The 19474-nt window shown below is 38.4% G+C and overlaps 1 protein-coding gene and 1 long non-coding RNA gene across 5 annotated transcripts in view; one reads left to right on the top strand and one right to left on the bottom strand.

The window, feature by feature from the left end:
- Positions 1-3362, top strand: part of BAALC (BAALC binder of MAP3K1 and KLF4) — a 141129-nt gene extending 137767 nt beyond the window's left edge. The window contains exon 3 of the mRNA XM_055116817.2: positions 3342-3362. Within this exon, the coding sequence (XP_054972792.1) occupies positions 3342-3347 (6 nt within the window). The 3' untranslated portion in view covers positions 3348-3362. The remainder of the gene's footprint in view (positions 1-3341) is intronic.
- The window catches only part of LOC129398636 (uncharacterized), a 96626-nt gene that overhangs the window by 56444 nt on the left and 20708 nt on the right, over positions 1-19474 (bottom strand). For 2 of the 4 annotated variants that reach the window (XR_008626466.3, XR_008626464.3), the window contains exon 2: positions 7929-7993. This is a non-coding gene — a long non-coding RNA (uncharacterized LOC129398636). Of the gene's footprint in view, positions 1-7928; positions 13174-19474 lie in introns of those variants that run through there. The other 2 variants (XR_008626465.2, XR_010112828.1) reach the window with 2 other exon arrangements.

The raw sequence follows: 19474 nt of genomic DNA on the forward strand, positions 1-19474 counted from the left end.
AGTAGGCAGGCATAATGCTCAGATCATAATAATCAGACAGACGTGGTTCCCACCCTGGCTCTGTCACTCACAAGCTGCGTAGCCTTGGGCAAGTTCCTCAATCTCTGCGAGCCATCTGGAAAAGTGACAATAATAATAATACCTCTTAGGATTAAAGAGTTATTGGAACAACTAAACAAGATGATGCAACCATTCTGCAAAAACCTGACTCATGGTAAGTGCCCAATAAATGTTCATTATAATTATCACTTAAAAGAAATATTTTCAAAACTTTGATCATGGGGAACAGAGTAAGATGCAGAAAGCCTATGGAGAGATGGTAGTCCAATTTGTCTCCTAATGTTTCTTTTAGCTATAATTTTGTGAATGTATTTGCTAAATATTTTCTTTCTCCCTTTTTTCTATGTTATTGTCTTTTTGTCTAGCTGGTAATTTCAATGTCTTCTTATTCTTCTTATATTATGGATCACTTTTCCTTGACTTAATTGTCATACATTGTGGAAGTTTCATACTATTATGGAAGACTGACTTAATTATCATATGTTATGGAAGTTCATGATTATGTCAAAATAATGTTTGTTGGACCTGACACCATGATATAAGCTTTCTTGCTCTTTGCTCTTTTGTTCCCAGGGGTGATTTTTCTGACACCACTCTAACATACTAAGACTTTAACCAGAACACACTGCACTGTTTATGGTGACTTTTCCTTATCATATGCTTAAAGATTAAAAAGTTATAAATATTTACAAGTGTTTTATAATAGTTCTAATACATTTCAGAGGCTTAATTTATTAAGAAATGTCATATTTTGTGCCAAACCTAGCCATCTCTCTCATAATCTCTTTTGCTCTTTCAGTGGTTTAAGAGAATAGATGAGCATCTAGAGATATATCTCTTAGACAAATAATGTTGATACAGCCTATATATGGTCAGCTGCTTAAAGAACAATATTCCAATTGAAATGACAGGAATCTCACAAGACAGAACCACTCTTGCAACTGTGTTAAAGGAGCACCTTTGTTTAAGTCAGAAACGGTGCTAATGAGACACACCTGGGAGTGAAATGCTTTTCTCATAGGGGCAAAAAACAACAATAAAAAAAAATTTCATTGCTCAACTACATCTTAGACATAGTATTTTTCTTAGATAACTTACAGTGAGACTTTGGAAAAAGAAGAATAAACATAAAACAATGCTGAGTCCTAAATGGAACCAAACCCAACAATAACAAGATGAGCTGCATGCAGCTACAGTGGGCTGCTATTCATAATATGTGATGGCACATCAGGCCTTTCACCAAAGTCAGGCAATGCTGTGTATTGCACTGAATGTTTCCTGTGGATCCTCTATTAACACTAGTGGGAGCTCTTTACATTAAAAAAGTCGTAAGTCCCACAACTGTTCTGCAATCCTCTCCTCATATTAAATCTACTCATCATGTCTGGGGGAGTTATCTTTAAGGAAATCATTTGCCAAGACTCAGATTTTTAAAAAACATTCTAAGGCACTAGAATATGGAAGTGAATAATTTGCTCCAATCTTCCTTTCCACCTCTGAATAAAATGTAGCCAGTGAAAGGAAATTAGCCCCTGGTCATTAGTGCTTTTCAAAACAGACTATCTAGTTGCCTGCCCTTTCAGTTACAGCTACTGTGACGCCCCATATTCTGTTTAACACCATATATAACTCCTGGCATAATGCCTGGACAAAGGGGGCAATTTCTCTCCAACTTTGACTTTCCAGATAGTCATACTTGATCACCAAAGCCAGGGTTGCCTGGCACATTCTTGGGTAGCCAAGATGCTCAAAATTATGGGATTATTTCATCTAGAAGGGCTGTGAATTTCCATTTTCATGCACTTTCTACACTCCAACACTCCTACATAATTCTATTTCTGATAAAGGAAGTGAAGGAACAATCTGGAGGAAGCAATTGCTGGGCTATCAGGTACCCTGGGGACCACAGAACTGGTCCCCTTCCTTACACATTGAGGTGAAGACTCCAAGAGCTGGAGTGAATTGACCTGTTTTCTTCTGATTCTTTCCAGGGCACCGTGCTACTCATAACAAAAATGCATTGAATAAAATGCACAGCTTCCACTTAGTGGAGAGTGGGAGTGCAAGGACACACTAAGTGTCAGGCACCAAGCTAAGGGTTTTATATACCTTCTTTCTTATAATTCTCATGCCAAAGCTTGGAATTCTTCTTTTTATTTTGCAGATTTATACACTGAGGTTTGAGGGTTTAAATAACAGAGTTAGTAAATGACTGAGCCAGGATTCAAATACAGATATGTCTGACTGCAAAGGCCATTTTCTCAAACCACTATGCTATACTCTAGTGTATATGCAGAATAATACTCATTCTAAAGAAGGAAGCATTGTTGGTTGGGCACAGTGGCTCAAGCCTTTAATTCCAGCACTCTGGCAGGCTGAGGTAGGTGGATCACCTGAGGTCAGGAGTTCAAGACCAGCCAGGTCAACATGGCAAAACCCCATCTCTACTGAAAATATGAAAATTGGCCAGACACAGTGGCTCATGCCTGAAATCCCAGCACTTTGGGAGGCTTAAGGGGGTGGATCACCTGAGGTCAGGAGTTCGAGACCAGTCTGGCCAACATGGCAAAACTCCATCTCTACTAAAAATTAAAAAACTAGCCAGGTGTGGAGGCGGGCGCTTGTAGTCCCAGCTACTCGGGAGGCTGAGGCAGGAGAATGGATTGAACCTGAGAAGTGGAGGTTGTAGTGAGCCAAGATCACGCCACTGCGCTCCAGCCCTAGGCAACAGAGAGAGATTCTGTCTAAAAAACAAAAAAGGAAGCATTGTCAAGACATGAAGAATAATTTGAGATCACAACAGGAGATGGTGAGATCACAGAAAACATATCCAGAATATTATTATCCCTTAATAATAATGATTAATAGCTACCATTAACTGAGTGTCCAGTATAGGCCAGGCACTTTATATTTGTTATTTTATTTAACTATCATAATCTCCCTGTGAGGTAGGGATAATCATACCCATTTTTTAGGTGAGGAAACTGAGAATTAGAGAAATTAAATAACTTTCCCCAGTCTCACACAGTTGGCAGATAGTAAAATGAGGCTTAAATCCAAATCTAAGTGACTTGAAACCCCACACCTCACTTACCTTAAGATGCATTCCTGACCCATGGAAACTGCTTAATATATATTGAGCACATGAATAAATAAAGGACCATGAATAAACAGTGGCTGGAATGGAGCATGTATCTGTTATGTAATGCCCATGTTGGCCTTGATTAGAAGCTCTTAAAAACAAATGAGTAACAAATACATGTTTTGTTTTGCTCCAAAAGGTATAACTGGGACAGATCAGTGGAAATTGCAGACTTCCTGTGGCTTCCTGTACAGGAACCTGGCTTCAAAGAGTCCATTGCCTGAATGACCTTCAATTCTGTGATTCAGAGATTCTGTGAGAGTCTGTGTCTCTACAGAGGGATAATAAGGGAAAACATTCCCACAGTGAGAGCTGCCTAGTAAAACAGTGAGCTACCCATTTTGGAAGACGTTCCAGGTACATGACTACATGCCAGAAATGCTGAATAAGAAATTATTAAATTGTGTGGTGCAGAAGATTGTTTGGAAAATGGCTGCAGTTATTCCCTTTCCTTTATTCATTCTCCTTTGCAAGATGACTCTTAAGCTCCTCCCATTGAGAGATGGTATTTCCCCAACCCTTGAATCTGTGTTGGCCTTGTGACTGGCTTTGCCCAAAAGAATGCAGCAGAAGACATTTCATGCCAATTCTAAGTCTAGGCTTCAAAAGGCCTTGCATAGTTTCAATCTCCTTTTTGAAACCCTGAGGCTACCAAGTGAACAAACTGTAGCTAGACTAGCCTGCTGGAGGATTAGAGGCTACATGGAAGACAATAGAAATGTCCCAGTGAATAGTTAGCCAACCTCTAGAAGCAGAACCACCTAGCTGCCTTGTAGCTCACCACATATTCATGGGCAAGCTCAGTGGAGACCAGAAGAACCAACTAGTTGACCCATAAACTCAAGGGCAATAAGAAATGGTTGCTGCATGATTCTCATAAGCACCTCCTGACATGAAGGGAAGATAAAAGGAATGCCTGATGTCCCTGTCAGAATAGTTCATGCCACTATCATCTGCCTGTATGTCAGAAGGCCTCCAGGGGCTTTCCTCAATGGACATAGCAACATCCAACATTAATTGGGCATCTTACTACTTGCCAGGAAATAGTCTTAGTGTTTTGCATAAATTAATTCTTAAGCCTCACAACGAGCAGCGAAAAATTGATTATTGTTATGAAACTGATTTCACAGATATAGAAACCATGTCAGAGAACTTAAGGAACTTACCTAAGGTACAGAGTTAGTAAATGCCCAGCCCAGTATTGGAACCCAGAAAGTCTAAAGCCACAGTTCTTGCTATTAGCCACACCACATTGCCTCCTGCTAGTCGTCCTAAGGGGAAGGTTGTGTGCAGGAACTATACTTGCACTCACAAAACCTACTAGTTGTATTTCCTGATTATTTTCACCAGGCTTTCTTTGCAGAGTCTGGGATGTCACCAAATATCTTGTTCATGTTCCACGCTTCTCCCACCTGAAAGTCATTTTCTTACTGCCTGTTTCTGAGTAATCTCACTATTAAGCTTGAAACCTAGAATCTATGATCAGGAGAAATGTTTTAAAAGACTCATTACGAAAAACACCGGAGCAAGTAGAAGAAACAGTCCTTTTCCAAAAGAGAATTAGTTCTCCAGTATGAGAGTTTCCATTCTATTCACAGTTGGAAACGCGTGTAAATCAGGTTTAAGAAACATATGAGATGGGCTTATGCGAAGGCCTTAAGTAGGGAATCAAATGCTAAATAAAATGTTAAAAGCAGGTTTAATAATCATGCCTGACATCCAAGATGGGTCAGTTTTTTTTTTCTCCTATAGTTTCCCTGAAGCTCAAGATAATTACAAAATGTCTTAAATCCCTGTTTTTCTTATTGAATACAATGGACTGCCAACATTTCAACTACAGTTAAACCAGCCCAACAGGAAAAAAGCCAAGGAATGTGTCTATTCCAACATTTTCTGCAAAGTCTGGTAGTATATAGCTCTCTGTTTTGAGAAATCTTAAATGGAAATTCCATTTACAAAACTGGATGAAACATGACCAACCTATATATACTTTTCTAGAAATTTCTTCTGCCTTATCTAATTTCCCCATTAGAGGAGGCAGTATCACTCACTTCCCTGCCATTGTGGGTTTTTTCCCAGATACCTCTTGGGGCCCTGGTGCAGTTTTCCCCACCCCAAACGCACACACACAGAGTACAGCTTAGTAATTGTTGACTTAATTAATGTGGGGCAGTGGAAATCCCCTAGGACCCCCATACCCACCCCCCGCCCACTGCTAGGGATTTGACCACTGCCTCTAGGCAGAGTAGTGTCAGTGCCTGTGTGTCTGCACAGACCTTGCTTTTATTTCACCCACTATGTAACTGATGTTTTAGGAAACTCTGGTAATTTCAACTCCCTCTTGCCCATGGCTTTTTAAGGCCCAGATAGGAGCCCCCAACCCCTTCCATCCTTTAAATTAACCACCAGACTCTCGAAAGCAAGATGTCAGTCTCGTTCTGGGAAGTTTTCATGGAATCCTTCCTGCGCCCTCCTCCCCTCCCCTCTCCTCTCCTTTCCTTTTCAACTGTATTTTTTTTAGAAGCTTTAGGTTCACAGCAAAACTGAGCAGAAAATACAGCGATTTCCCATATCGCCCCCTGCCCTCACACATGCACAGCCTCCCCGACTATGAGCATCCCCCACCAGATGGTATATTTGTTATGATCCACGCACCTACGTGGACACATCATTATCACCCAAAGTCTGTAGTTTGTGTTAGAGTTCACTCTTGATGTTTTATATTCTGTGGGTTTTGACACATGCACAATGACATGCAACTGCCATGATAGTATCATACAGAGTAGTTTCACTGCCCCCAAATCCTTTATGCTCTGCTTATTTATTCTTCTCTCCCTCCTAACCCCTGGCAACCACCAATCTTTTTTTTTTTTTTTTTTTTTTTTTTTTGAGACAGAGTTTTGCTCTTGTTGCCCAGGCTGGAGTGCAATGGCACAATCTTGGCTCACCGCAACCTCTGCCTCCCGGGTTCAAGCGATTCTCCTGCCTCAGCCTCCTGAGTAGCTGGGATCACAGGCATGTGCCACCACAGCCGGCTAATTTTGTATTTTTAGTACAGACGGGGTTTCTCCATGTTTGTCAGGCTGGTCTCAAACTCCTGACCTCAGCCTCAGGTGATCCACCTGCCTTGGCCTCCCAAAGTGCTGGGATTACAGGCGTTAGCCACCACACCTGGCCCAATCTTTTTACTGTCTACATAGTTTTGCCTATGCAGTTTTCCATATTTTCAAAATGTCACATAGTTGCAATCATACTGTAGTATTTTGACTTTTCAGATTAGCTTATTTCACTTAGTAATATGCATTTAAGTTTCCTTCATGTCTTTTCATGGCTTGATAGCCCATCTTTCTAGTGCTGAATAGGATTCCGTTTTCTGGATGTACCACAGTTTATCCATTCACTTACTGAAGGACAACTTGGTTACCTCCAAGTTTTGACAATTATAAACATAGCTGCTATAAACATCCATGTACAGGTTTTAGTGTCAACATACATTTTCTACAACTTTGGGTAAATACTAAGGAGTGTAACTGCTGGATCATATGGAGAGAGTATGTCTAGTTTTATATGAAACAACCAAATGGTCTTCCAAAGTGACTATATGATTTTGCATCCCCACCAGGAAAGATTGAGAGTTCCTGTTGCTGTACTTTTTTGTCAGCATTTGGTATTGTCACTGCTTTGGATTTTGACCATTTTAATAGCTGTGTATGGTATACCATTGTTGTTTTTACCTTTGTGTATTTATTTCATTTTTGCCTTTTGCTTTTGTGTATATACTATACTGTGAAATTTTCCTATTTTCTTCCAACATGTTTTCATAAAAGTCATGCATGATTGATGTGAAAGAAAGGCAACAGTCTCCTTTCCACATCAGACTCCCACTTATTCCATGCAGCCATAAGGGACCCAAAGTTAATAGTTTCTTATACTGGCTTGGAAATACGTATTCTATCTCCCCTCTTTATGTCTGTCCCTCCCATTATATTCCAGTCTCACCCAACTCAAGCCTAGACCTGCCAATTGTGTGGTTTTTTTTAACTTAAGAAAATTTTATGTAGGAAGACATACTAGAACTTTCAGTTTGTCTTATAACTATAGTAAGACCATAGAATGGCTTTTACAATCTCAGATGTCTCTAGTTGTTAAACGTCCCATATAATTCTCCTATTGTCATTTATGTTACAATGAATTTGTTAATCAAATTAAAGACAACATTTATTCTATCCAGAGTTCTTACTAAGATAGAAATATTTTATAAATAAGATTCTTGTTTAAATCATCTCTCTCTCTTGAATATTATCTTTAAGATTATAATCCATTCAATTTGAGCAAACGTATAATTATTTTAGTTACGGCCATGTTTTAAAATTAAAAATAAAAGTGATCATCCAAAATTACATTTAAAAAGAGTCAAGACTGACCCATGTTTTTATTGTGAATTAAGTTGTTCATTAGTGGAGTTACTTGGAGGCTGAATTCACATTGAGGATAACTCAATTCTACTTTCAGACATGGCAGTGTGGGGAAAAATCCAACCCAGGGAAAGAGGATAATGAAGAGGACCATTTGATGAAAAGAAATTCTTCATCATTAATGGAAAAGGTGGAGGGCCAGGCCGAGCAATGAGAGAGAAGAGTTTCCTCTTCCCACAAATTCTTCCTTTGGCAGCAAGGAACTCTGGATTGGAGGAAGGAGTGGAGGGACAAAAGCTGGCAGGGCTTACCTGGTTTAAAGATCTCTGCAATAAAGATCTTCCATGTACATGGGCTGCTCAGGGTTCCGTCTCCCCTCAAATAAATAAATGAATAAATAAATAAATACATAGTTTTAAGTTTTGTCAAATTTATGCATACAAAAGTTAACTAGTAATACAAGGTTTATTATTCAAAAAATATATGTCAGCAACCTCCTATTCCACCATTTTCCCTTTCAAAGGAGAAATCAATTAAACTCTTCTAGATGTTATTAACTGCCTCAAAACTCATCTGAAATACCCAACTTCCCTGGTCTCCACTATATTATTTTCCTCCATTCAAGAAGAGTGAATTTTGATTGTGAGGTTCTTAAACTTATACAATTTTGAGACCTTTTTAAAGAAAAAGAATGTAAGATTCCAAAATATCAAATTAGATAGAGCCTTGGAAAGGTCCCTAATGCTTAAGCTTCATTATTCATAGTGCATCTGCTTCTGCCTTCAAGTGAGAACATACAAGATCCTTTGTATTAAATTATCCCATTGCTGCCTCTAAACCATCTCCCCATCCACATACCATGTCGAGATCACCAAATCTCTCAATAATTTGACATTCAAGTAGCTCCCCAAAGCCCATCTCCTCTATAAAATCCGTTCTATTGAATTGAAATATAGTCATATTTCTTTAATTCCACTTTCTCTAAAAATTTAACTCCATGTTTTCCTTCACTTATCAACCTATGATACTACTTATCCCATTGTGCTTATTTTTTGTATTTCTTTTTCCCTAGCTTTATTAAGGTAGAATTGGCAAATAAAAATTGTGTATATTCAAGACATACAATGTGATAATTTGATATACATAAACATTGTGAAATGATTACCACAATCAAGTTAATTAACACATTCATCACCTTACATAGTTACCATTTTGTGGTATGTGTGTGTGTGTGTGTGTGTGTGTGTGTGTGGTGAGACACTTAAGATCTACTTTCTTAGCAAATTTCAAGTATATAATACAGTATACAACTATAGTCACCATGCTGTACATTAGATCCCCAGAACTTATTCATCTTATTTTTATTTATTTTATTGAGACGGAGTCTCGTTCTGTCACCCAGGATGGAGTGCAGTGGTGCAATCTCGGCTCACTGCAACCTCTGCCTCCCAGGTTCAAGCGATTCTCCTGCCTCAGCCTCCCGAGTAGCTGGGACTACAGGTGCCTGCCACCACGCCCAGCTAATTGTTTGTATTTTTAGTAGAGACAGGGTTTCACTGTGTTAGCCAGTATGGCCTCGATCTCCTGACCTCGTGATCCACCCACCTCGGCCTCCCAAAGTGCTGGGATTACAGGTGTGAGCCACCGCGCCCAACCCAGAACTTACTCATCTTACAACTGAAATTTTTTCTCCTTTGACCAACATCTTCCCATTTCCCCCATCCCCCTAGCGACCACCTTTCTACTTGCTGCTTCTGTGATTTTGACTTTTTTAGATTCCACATATAAGTGAGATCTTACAGTATTTGTCTTTCTGTGTCTGGCTTATTTCACTTGGTATTACGTCCTCCAGGTTCATCTGTGTTGTTGCAAATGGCAGGATTTCCTTCTTTTATGGCTGAATTATATTTCATTGTATACTTACATCATGTTTTCTTTATCCATTCATCTACCAACAAATGCTTAAGTAGTTTCTATATCTTGGCTATTGTGAATAATGCTATAATGAACATGGACGTGCATATATCCTTTCAACATACTGACTTCAGTTCTTTTGGATATATAACCATAAGCATGACTGCTGGATTATATGGTAGTTCCATTTTTAATTTTTTGAGGAACCTCCATACTGTTTTCCATATAGCATACAGGTAAACCTAGGAGATATTTCAGGTTTGGTTCCAGACCACCACAATAAAGTAAATTTTGCAACAAAGCAAGTCACATAATTATTTGGTTTCCCAGTGCATATAAAACTTTTGTTTACTATATACTGTAGCCTATCAAGTGTGTGATAGCATTACATCTAGAAAACAATGTAAAATACCTTATTGCTAAAAAATGCTAACAATCATCTGAGCCTTTAATGAGTCATAATCTTTTTGCTGGTGGAGGGTCTTGCCTTGATGTTGATGGCTGCTGGCTGATCAGGGTGATGGTTGGTGAAGGCTGTAGTAGCTGTAGCAATTTCTTAAAATAAGACAACAATGAACTGTACCTTATTGATTGACTCTTCCTTGCACAAAAGATTTCTCTGAAACATGTGATGCTGTTTGATACCATTTTACCCACAGAACTTCCTTCAAAATTGGAGTCAATCCTCTTCAGCTGTGTTGCTGCTTTAACTAAGTTACATAATATTCTAAATCCTTTGCTATCATTTCAACAATATTCACAGTTTCATCAGGAGTAGATTCCACCGCAAGAAATGACTCTCTTTGCTCATCTATAAAAAGCAACTCTTTATCCATTAAAGTTTGATCATGAGATGGCAGCAATTCAGTCACACCTTCAGGCTCCACTTCTAATTCTAGTTCTCTTGCAATTTCTACCACATCTGCAGTTTCTTCTTCCACTTCAATCTTGAACACCTCAAAGGTCATCCATGAGGGTTGCAATCAACTTTTTCCAAACTCTCATTTATGGTGGGTTTTTTTTTTTTTTTTTTTGAGACAGGGTTTCACTCTGTTGCCCAGGCTGGAGTGCAGTGGCACAATCTTGGCTCACTGCAGCCTCAACTTCCCAGGCCCAAGTCATCCTCCTGCCTCAGCCACCCAAGTAGCTGGGACTACAAGCACGCACCACCATGCTTGGCTTTTTTGTACTTTTAGTAGAGATGGGGTTTTGCCATGTTGCCCAGGCTTGTCTTGAATTCCTGGGCTCAAGCAATCTGACCACCTCAGCTTCCCAAAGTGCGGGATTACAGGCATGAGCCACTGCGCCCAGCCTCTGTGTTGATATTTTGACCTCCCATGAATTATGAATGTTCTTCATAGCATCTAGAATGGTGAATCCTTTCCAGAAGGTTTCAATTTATTTTGCCTAGATCTATCAGATGAATCACCCTCTCTGGCAGCTATAGCCTTATGAAATTTGTTTCTTAAATAATAAGACTTGAAAGTCAGAATTACTCCTTGATCCATAGGCAGCAGAATAGATGTTGTGCTAGCAGGCATGAAAACATTAATCTCCTTGTATATTTCCATCAGAGCTCTTGAGTGACCAGATATATTCTCAATGAGCAGTAATATTTTGAAATAAATCTTTTTTTCTGAGCAATAGGTCTCAAGAGTGGACTTAAAATATTCAGTAAGCCATGCTGTAAACAGATGTGCTGTCATCCAGACCTTGTTGTTCCATTTATTGAGCACAGGCAGAGTAGATTTAGCATAATTCTTAAGGGCATTGGAGTTTTTGGAATGGTAAATAAGAATTGGCTTCAACTTAAAGTCACCAGCTGCATTAGCCTTTAACGAGAGTTATTCTACCCTTAAAAGCTTTGAAGCAGGTATTGACATCTTCTCTCTAGCTACGAAAGTCTTAGATGGCATCTTCTTCCAACATAAGGCTGTTTAGTCTCCATTGAAAATCTGTTATTTAATGTAGCCACCTTCATCAATGATCTTAGATATTCTGGATAATTTACTGCAGTTTCTCCATTAGAACTTGCTGCTTCACCTTCCACTTTTATATTATGGAGACGGCTTCTTTCCTTAAACCTCATGAACCAACCTCTGCTAGCTCTGCAGCTTCCTCACCTCTCACAGCCTTCATAGAATTGAAGTGAGTTAGAACCTTGTTCTGGATTAGGCTTTTGCTTAAGGGAATGTTATGGCTGGTTTGATCTTCTATCCAGACCATTCAAACTCTGTCCATATCAGTAATAGGGCTGTTTTGCTTTCTTATCATTTTTGTGTTCACTAGAGTAGCACTTTTAATTTCCCTCAAGAACTTTTCCTTTGCATCACAACTTTGCTAACTGTTTGGCACAAGAGACCTACCTCTCCGCCTGTCTCAGCTTTCAACGTGCCTTCTTCACTAAGCTTAATCATTTCCAGCTTTTGACTCAAAGTGAGAGATATGTGACCCTTCCTGTCACTTGAACATTTAGAGGTCACTGTAGGATTATTAATTGGCCTAATTTCAATATTGTTGTGTCTCTGGGAGCAGGGAGGCCCAAGGAGAGGGAGAGAGATGGGGAAAACAGTCAGTCAGTGGAGCAGTCAGAACATACTTAACATTTTTCTGATAAGTTCGCCATCTTCTATGGGCATGGTTTGCAATGCTCCCAAATAATTAAATAGTAACATCGAAGATCACTGGTCACAGATCACCATAACAGATATAATAAAAATGTAAAAGTTTGAAATATTGTAAGAATTTTAAAAAGTGACATAGAGACATGAAGTGAGCACAGATCACTGGGAAAATGGCACCAATGACTTGCTCCATGCAGGGTTTCCAGAAATCTTCCGTTTGTAAAAAGCACAGTATCTATGAAGCACAATAAAGCAAAATGCAATGAAATGAGGTGTTCCTCCACTAATTTACATTCCCACCAGTAGTGTGCCAAGTTTCCCTCTTGTCCACATCTTGCCAATATTTATCTCATCATGTTGATAATAGCCATCCTAAGAGGTATAAGATGTATCTCATTGTGGTTTTGATTTGCATTTCCCTGATGATTAGTGATGTTGAGCATCTTCTCATATACTTATTAGCTATTTGAATGTTTTATTTGGTGAAACATCTACGCAGCTCCTTTGCCTATTTTTTAGTTATTTGTTCTTTGGTTGGTTTTGTTTTGTTTTTGTTTGTTTGTTTTGTATTTTTTGCAATTAAGTTGTATGGGTTTCTTATATATTTTAGATATTAACTTCTTATCAGATACGTAGTTTGCAAATACTTTCTCCCAGTCCATAGGATTGCCTTCCCATTCTGTTGATTGTTTCCTTTGCTGTGCAGAAGCTTTTTAGTTCGATGTAGTTCTACTTACATAATTTCGCTTTTGTTGTCTGTGCTTTTGATGTCATATCGAAAAAAATTATTGCCAAGACCAATGTCAAGGAGCTTTTCCTTATGTTTTCTTCTAGGAGTTTTACAGTGTTGGCTCTTATATTTAAGTCTTTAATCCATTTCAAGTTAATTTTTTCACATTGTATAAGAAAAGGGCCCAATTTCATTTTTTGGCATGTGGATGTCTAGTTTTTTCAACATCATTTATTGAAGAAACTATCTTTTCCCCTTTGTACATTCTTGGTGCCCTTGTCAAAGATTAGCTGATTATATATATATAATATATATTATATATATAACATATATATTATATATATAACATGTATATTATATATATAACATATATATTATATATATAACATGTATATAATATATATAACATGTATATATTATATATATTATATACATGTTATATATATTATATATTATGTATATAATATATAATATATACATTATGTATATATTATATATATATTATATATATAGGCTTATTTCTGAGCTCTCTCTACTGTTCCATTGGTCTGTTTTTATACCAGCATCATACTGGTTTGATTACTGTAGCTTTGTAATACAGTTTGAAATCAGACAGTGTGATGCCTCTAGTTTTGTTCCTCTCTCTCAAGATTGCTTTGGCTAGCCAGGGTCTTTTGTGGTTCCATATGACTTCTAGGATTATTTTTTCTATTTCTGTGAAAAATGTCACTGAAATTTTGATATAAATTGCGTTAAATCTATGAATTGCTTTGAGTACTATGGACATTTTAACAATATTAGTTATTCTAATCCATTTGTTTTCAATGTAATTTTAAAAATCAGAGTTATTACCTAGGAATCCAACTTACAAGGGACATGAAGGACCTCTTCAAGGAGAACTACAAATCACTGCTCAAGGAAATAAAAGAGGATACAAACAAATGGAAGAACATTCCATGCTCATGGGTAGGAAGAATCAATATCATGAAAATGGCCATACTGCCCAAGGTAATTTATAGATTCAATGCCATCCCCATCAAGCTACCAATGACTTTCTTCACAGGATTGGAAAAAACTACTTTAAAGTTCATATGGAACCAAAAAGAGCCCACATCGCCAAGTCAATCCTAACCCAAAAGAACAAAGCTGGAGGCATCACGCTATCTGACTTCAAACTATACTACAAGGCTACAGTAACCAAAACAGCATGGTACTGGCACCAAAACAGAGATATAGATCAATGGAACAGAACAGAGCCCTCAGAAATAATGCTGCATATCTACAACTATCTGATCTTTGACAAACCTGAGAAAAACAAGCAATGGGGAAAGGATTCCCTATTTAATAAATGGTGGTGGGAAAACTCGCTAGCCATATGTAGAAAGCTGAAACTGGATCCCTTCCTGACACCTTATACAAAAATTAATTCAAGATGGATTAAAGACTTAAATGTTAGACCTAAAACCATAAAAACCCTAGAAGAAAACCTAGGCATTACCATTCAGGACATAGGCATGGGCAAGGACTTCATATCTAAAACACCAAAAGCAATGGCAACAAAAGCCAAAATTGACAAATGGGATCTAATTAAACTAAAGAGCTTCTGCACAACAAAAGAAACTACCATCAGAGTGAAGAGGCAACCTACAAAATGGAAGAAAATTTTCACAACCTACTTATCTGACAAAGGGCTAATATCCAGAATCTACAATGAACTCAAACAAATTTACAAGAAAAAAACAAACAACCCCATCAAAAAGTGGGTGAAGGACATGAACAGACACGTCTCAAAAGAAGACATTTATGCAGCCAAAAAACACATGAAAAAATGCTCAACATCACTGGCCATCAGAGAAATGCAAATCAAAACCACAATGAGATACCATCTCACACCAGTTAGAATGGCAACCATTAAAAAGTCAGGAAACAACAGGTGCTGGAGAGGATGTGGAGAAATAGGAACACTTCTACACAGTTGGTGGGACTGTAAAGTAGTTCAACCATTGTGGAAGTCAGTGTGGTGATTCCTCAGGGATCTAGAACTAGAAATACCATTTGACCCAGCCATCCCATTACTGGGTATATACCCAAAGGATTATAAATCATGCTGCTATAAAGACACATGCACACGTATGTTTATTGCGGCACTATTCACAATAGCAAAGACTTGGAAGCAACCCAAATGTCCAACAATGATAGACTGGATTAAGAAAATGTGGCACATATACACCATGGAATACTATGCAGCCATAAAAAATGATGAGTTCATGTCCTTTGTAGGGACATGATGAAACTGGAAATCATCATTCTCAGTAAACTATCGCAAGAACAAAAAACCAAACACTTCATATTCTCACTCATAGGTGGGAATTGAACAATGAGAACACATGGACACAGGAAGGGGAACATCACACTCTGGGGACTGTTGTAGGGTGAGGGGAGGGGGGAGGGATAGCTTTAGGAGATATACCTAATGCTAAATGACGAGTTAATGGGTGCAGCACACCAGCATGACACATGTATACATATGTAACTAACCTGCACATTGTGCACATGTACCCTAAAACTTAAAGTATCAAAAAAAAAATCAGAGTTATTAGCAGCCCATGAACCACAATTGGTATAAAGTTACTTCTGCACATCAAAAAAAATTAATTTAGCTATTGTCTAAATTACTAAATTGGGGCAAAAAGCCCTTTTCTAGATGCTACAAGCTTTATAAAGGGAAAATACTATTTCTAATATTCGACTTAACATGGCTGCTTTGGTTAAAAAAAGGATAACATATTAAATATTTAAAATGACCAGATGGTAGGTTTGAATCCACTGAAAACAAACCCAGCAGGGCAAACTCACAGGCACAAAATGTAACTCAAAGCATTAATAGAGCTGAGGCTGTTTTTCTTTAGCATTATGAATCTCTTATTTGCAATGACTATACCAGAGCTCCAAAGAGGCAGTCTTATACATCAAACTGTCATTAAAATATGTGGCTCTTTCCTGCAGTGTCATGTTACTACTGCACTGAAAATTTTATTTTTCCAGTAACACCGGAGGTAGTAATTAGAAGGTCTATTATTTCTGGCCAACCATAATGGATACAACCATAATGGACACAACCCAAAGGTTAATTGCTGTGCTACAAACACTGCAGCAATTAGCTTTCAGAGTAGGGAGTGACAGGGAATGTATTTCAAGTGAAAGTTGGTTTTTAAATAGAAACTATCCTCTACGTCATGCGCATAAACTTCCCTAAATTAAGTCAGTGCATGATCAAATTCACAATGTTACATGGAGGGAGTGAAGCCATGGTAGAGCTTTCAAGGGTTAGGGAAAGAAGTATTAGGGAGAGAACTTCATGACGGAAGGGGTTCATACCACTGGAAGTTCTAACTGCTTCCTCCCAAGTTCCTCTTTGCTTCTGTACTCTTCTATGCCTCTGCTCAGCCCAGCCTCCTCCAGCTGGGGTCCCTCTACTGCTGTTTGTTCCTCAAACTGCTAATGTCTCAGTATCAGGTCAGTGGCCACAAGCCGGCCTATCCCCCAGTATGTGTACAGGGCCCAGGCAGGAGTACAAAGGAGGACACCATGCTATATGTCTACATAGCTAAAATTCATATATCAAACGAACAAACTGCTACTTGAAATATGTTCTATCCTCCTACCTTGAAAAAATGTACCTTTATAAAGACAGAAATGTTTTTAATGTGTAAAGCTATGTTTTAATGAGTAGGCAAAATATCAAAAGTAGATAAATTCAATTATTATGGCACGTGTTTGCATAGTCTGGTGATAGGCTGGAGATGTTTGGGTAAGTAATTAAATAAAAACTTACACAGTTTACAAGTTACATATTTACCCCTGTGAAATTTACTTTCTTCCCTTCATTTTAGCAAAATCCCTTAATTATATTGTCATAATAAAAATTTTCATATAGTCAGTCTTCTATGAATACTAATGCCAAATTACATAACTTTTCTGAATTATTGCAGCTCTTGGGATTTTTCAACTCGATTTTAACTTGGAAAAACTTTGCTCTGCTAAGGCAGTAGCAACTGGAATTATCAATAAAATTCTTAAAGTCATACCTATTTTTAAAAATGAGAAATTAAGGTTTGTAGTGTGGCATGTAAGGAGCTTAGCTGTTACTTTGTCCTGACAAAAAGTAGAAAGTTGAACAAACTGAAAATCAACAACTCTTCCTAGATCTAGCAGAGAAGTGAGGACACAGAGCAAGCCACTGCCCCCAAAGTTGGAGAGACAAACAGGCAGATACACAGAATCACAATTTACTAGAGCAGAAACCCGCCGGCAGAAACCTCCAGGGGCATGAGTACAGGGTAGGAAGACCAGAACTGTAACTGATGAATTGCTAGAGGCTCAGGGTGGTCAAGACTAAGAGTTTAAAACTCCAGGGGGTCAGCTGGGCTCGGTGGCTCACGCCTGTAATCCCAGCACTTTGGGAGGCCTAGGCAGGGAGATCACGAGGTCAGGAGACAGAGACCATCCTGGCCAATATGGTGAAACCCCGTCTCTACTAAAAATACAAAAATTAGCTGGGCATGGTGGTGTGCACCTATAATCCCAGCTACTCGGGAGGGTGAGGTGGGAGAACCATTTGAACCCAGGAGGCGGAGGTTGCAGTGAGCCAAGATCACGCCACTGCACTCCAGCCTGGCAACAGAGTGAGACACACACACACACAAACACACACACACACACACACACAAAGGGGGAGGGGGCCTAGTCTTTGGAGGGCACACTCACACTTTTGTAAGTTTTACCTCCAGGAGCTCTTCCAGGTTCTCTCAGTGAAAATCAAAGAAAAATCACCTCCTACATCCAACAGGGAGAGGTGAAAAGAACCATTTTGAAATATGTCAAAATATTCTGTTCTTTTTAACAAGGCCTGCCCTCAAGAGAAACTACCAGAGCCTAACCTATTACAGTTTTAGCAGAGCCTAACCAAGCTGGTAGATGGGAAATATCCAACCCCAGCCCCCTCTAGACATCCTGTCCCACCCAAGAAGGGGGATAAAAACTAAGAAGCACTTGTGAAGTTTCCAGCCTAGGGACACAAGCTCACTAAGACTGAAATCTAATCATAGGTCTATAGAATGCTTCCCCTCCTCCCACATCTTAACACCGCATCACTAAAGCCCATTTACTCCAGTGCCTTTCACCCAGTGCATCATGTCCAGCTTTCAACTAAAAATTACAAGGCACACTACAGAGCAAAAAACACAGTTTGAAGAGGCAAAGCAATCATCAGAACTAGACTCACATATGGCACAGATGTTGGAACTATCAGACCAGGAACTTCAAATAACTGTGATTAATATACTAAGGGTTGTAAAGGTAAACGTAGACAATTTGAAAGAACAGACGGTTAATGTAAGCAGAAATGAAAATTTTAAGGAAGAATAAGAATTGCTAGAGATATAAAATTCTATAACAGAAATGAAGAATGCCTTTGATGGATTCATTAATAGACTGGACATGGTTGAGAAAAGAATCTCTGAGTTTGAGGATATGTCAATGGAAACTTCCAAAATTTAAAAATAAAGAGAAAAAGGACTTAAAAAAAAGAAACAATATCCAAGAACTGTGAAACAACTACAAAAGTATAACATATGTGTAACAGGAATACCAGGAGAAGAATTAAAGAAAGGAACAGAAGAAATATTTGAAGCAATAGTGACTGAAAATTTCCCCAAATTAATGTCAGTCACCAACAATGTTAGACCAATTATCTAAAATCTCTTCCAGAAGATAGAAGCAGGGGGAATACTTCCTAGCAGCATTGCCCTAATACCAAGACCAGACAAAAACATTACTAGCAAAGAAAACTATAAACCAATATATCTCTTGAACAAAGATGTAAAAATCCTCAACGAAATATTAGCTAGTAGAATCCAGCAATGCATAAAAAGAATTGTACAGCATAACCAAGATTTATCCCAGGTATGCAAGGCTGGTCCAATATTTGAAAATTCATTCATGTAATCTACCATACCAATAGACTAAAGAAGAAAAATCACATGACCACATCAATAGATGCAGAAAATGCATTTGACAAAATCCAGCACATTTTCATCATAAAAACTTTCAGCTAACTAGGGACAGAGGGGGAACTTTCTCACTTGCTAAAGAACATCTACAAAAACCCTAAGGTAACAACATACTTAATGATGAGGAGCTTACCTATAGAGGAACAAAAATAAAGAACGACATCCAACTTCTCAGAAACCATGTAGACAAGAAGAGAGGTGGAGTAAAAGTGTTCAGAGAAAAAAACTACCAACCTATAATTCTGTACCTTGCAAAATTAGCCTTTAAAAGTAAAAGTCTGTTTCTTCTACTTTTGGTCACCACTGTCCCCTAGCATCAGCCCAGAGGAACAATGCAAAGAGAAAGAGAAGGAAAATGAGGAAAACTGTCAGATAGTTCCATATTTACAGATGAAGAAACTAAAGAGGATCTGAATAATTTGCTCAAGTTCACACAGCAAGTAAATGCTGGAGCTAGGTTTTGAACCCAGGGATTTTGAACTCCAAAGTTTGTGTTCTTAATCTCGTACCATTGGGAT

Source organism: Pan paniscus, chromosome 7, assembly GCF_029289425.2.
Source record: "Pan paniscus chromosome 7, NHGRI_mPanPan1-v2.0_pri, whole genome shotgun sequence".
Lineage (NCBI taxonomy): Eukaryota > Metazoa > Chordata > Mammalia > Primates > Hominidae > Pan > Pan paniscus.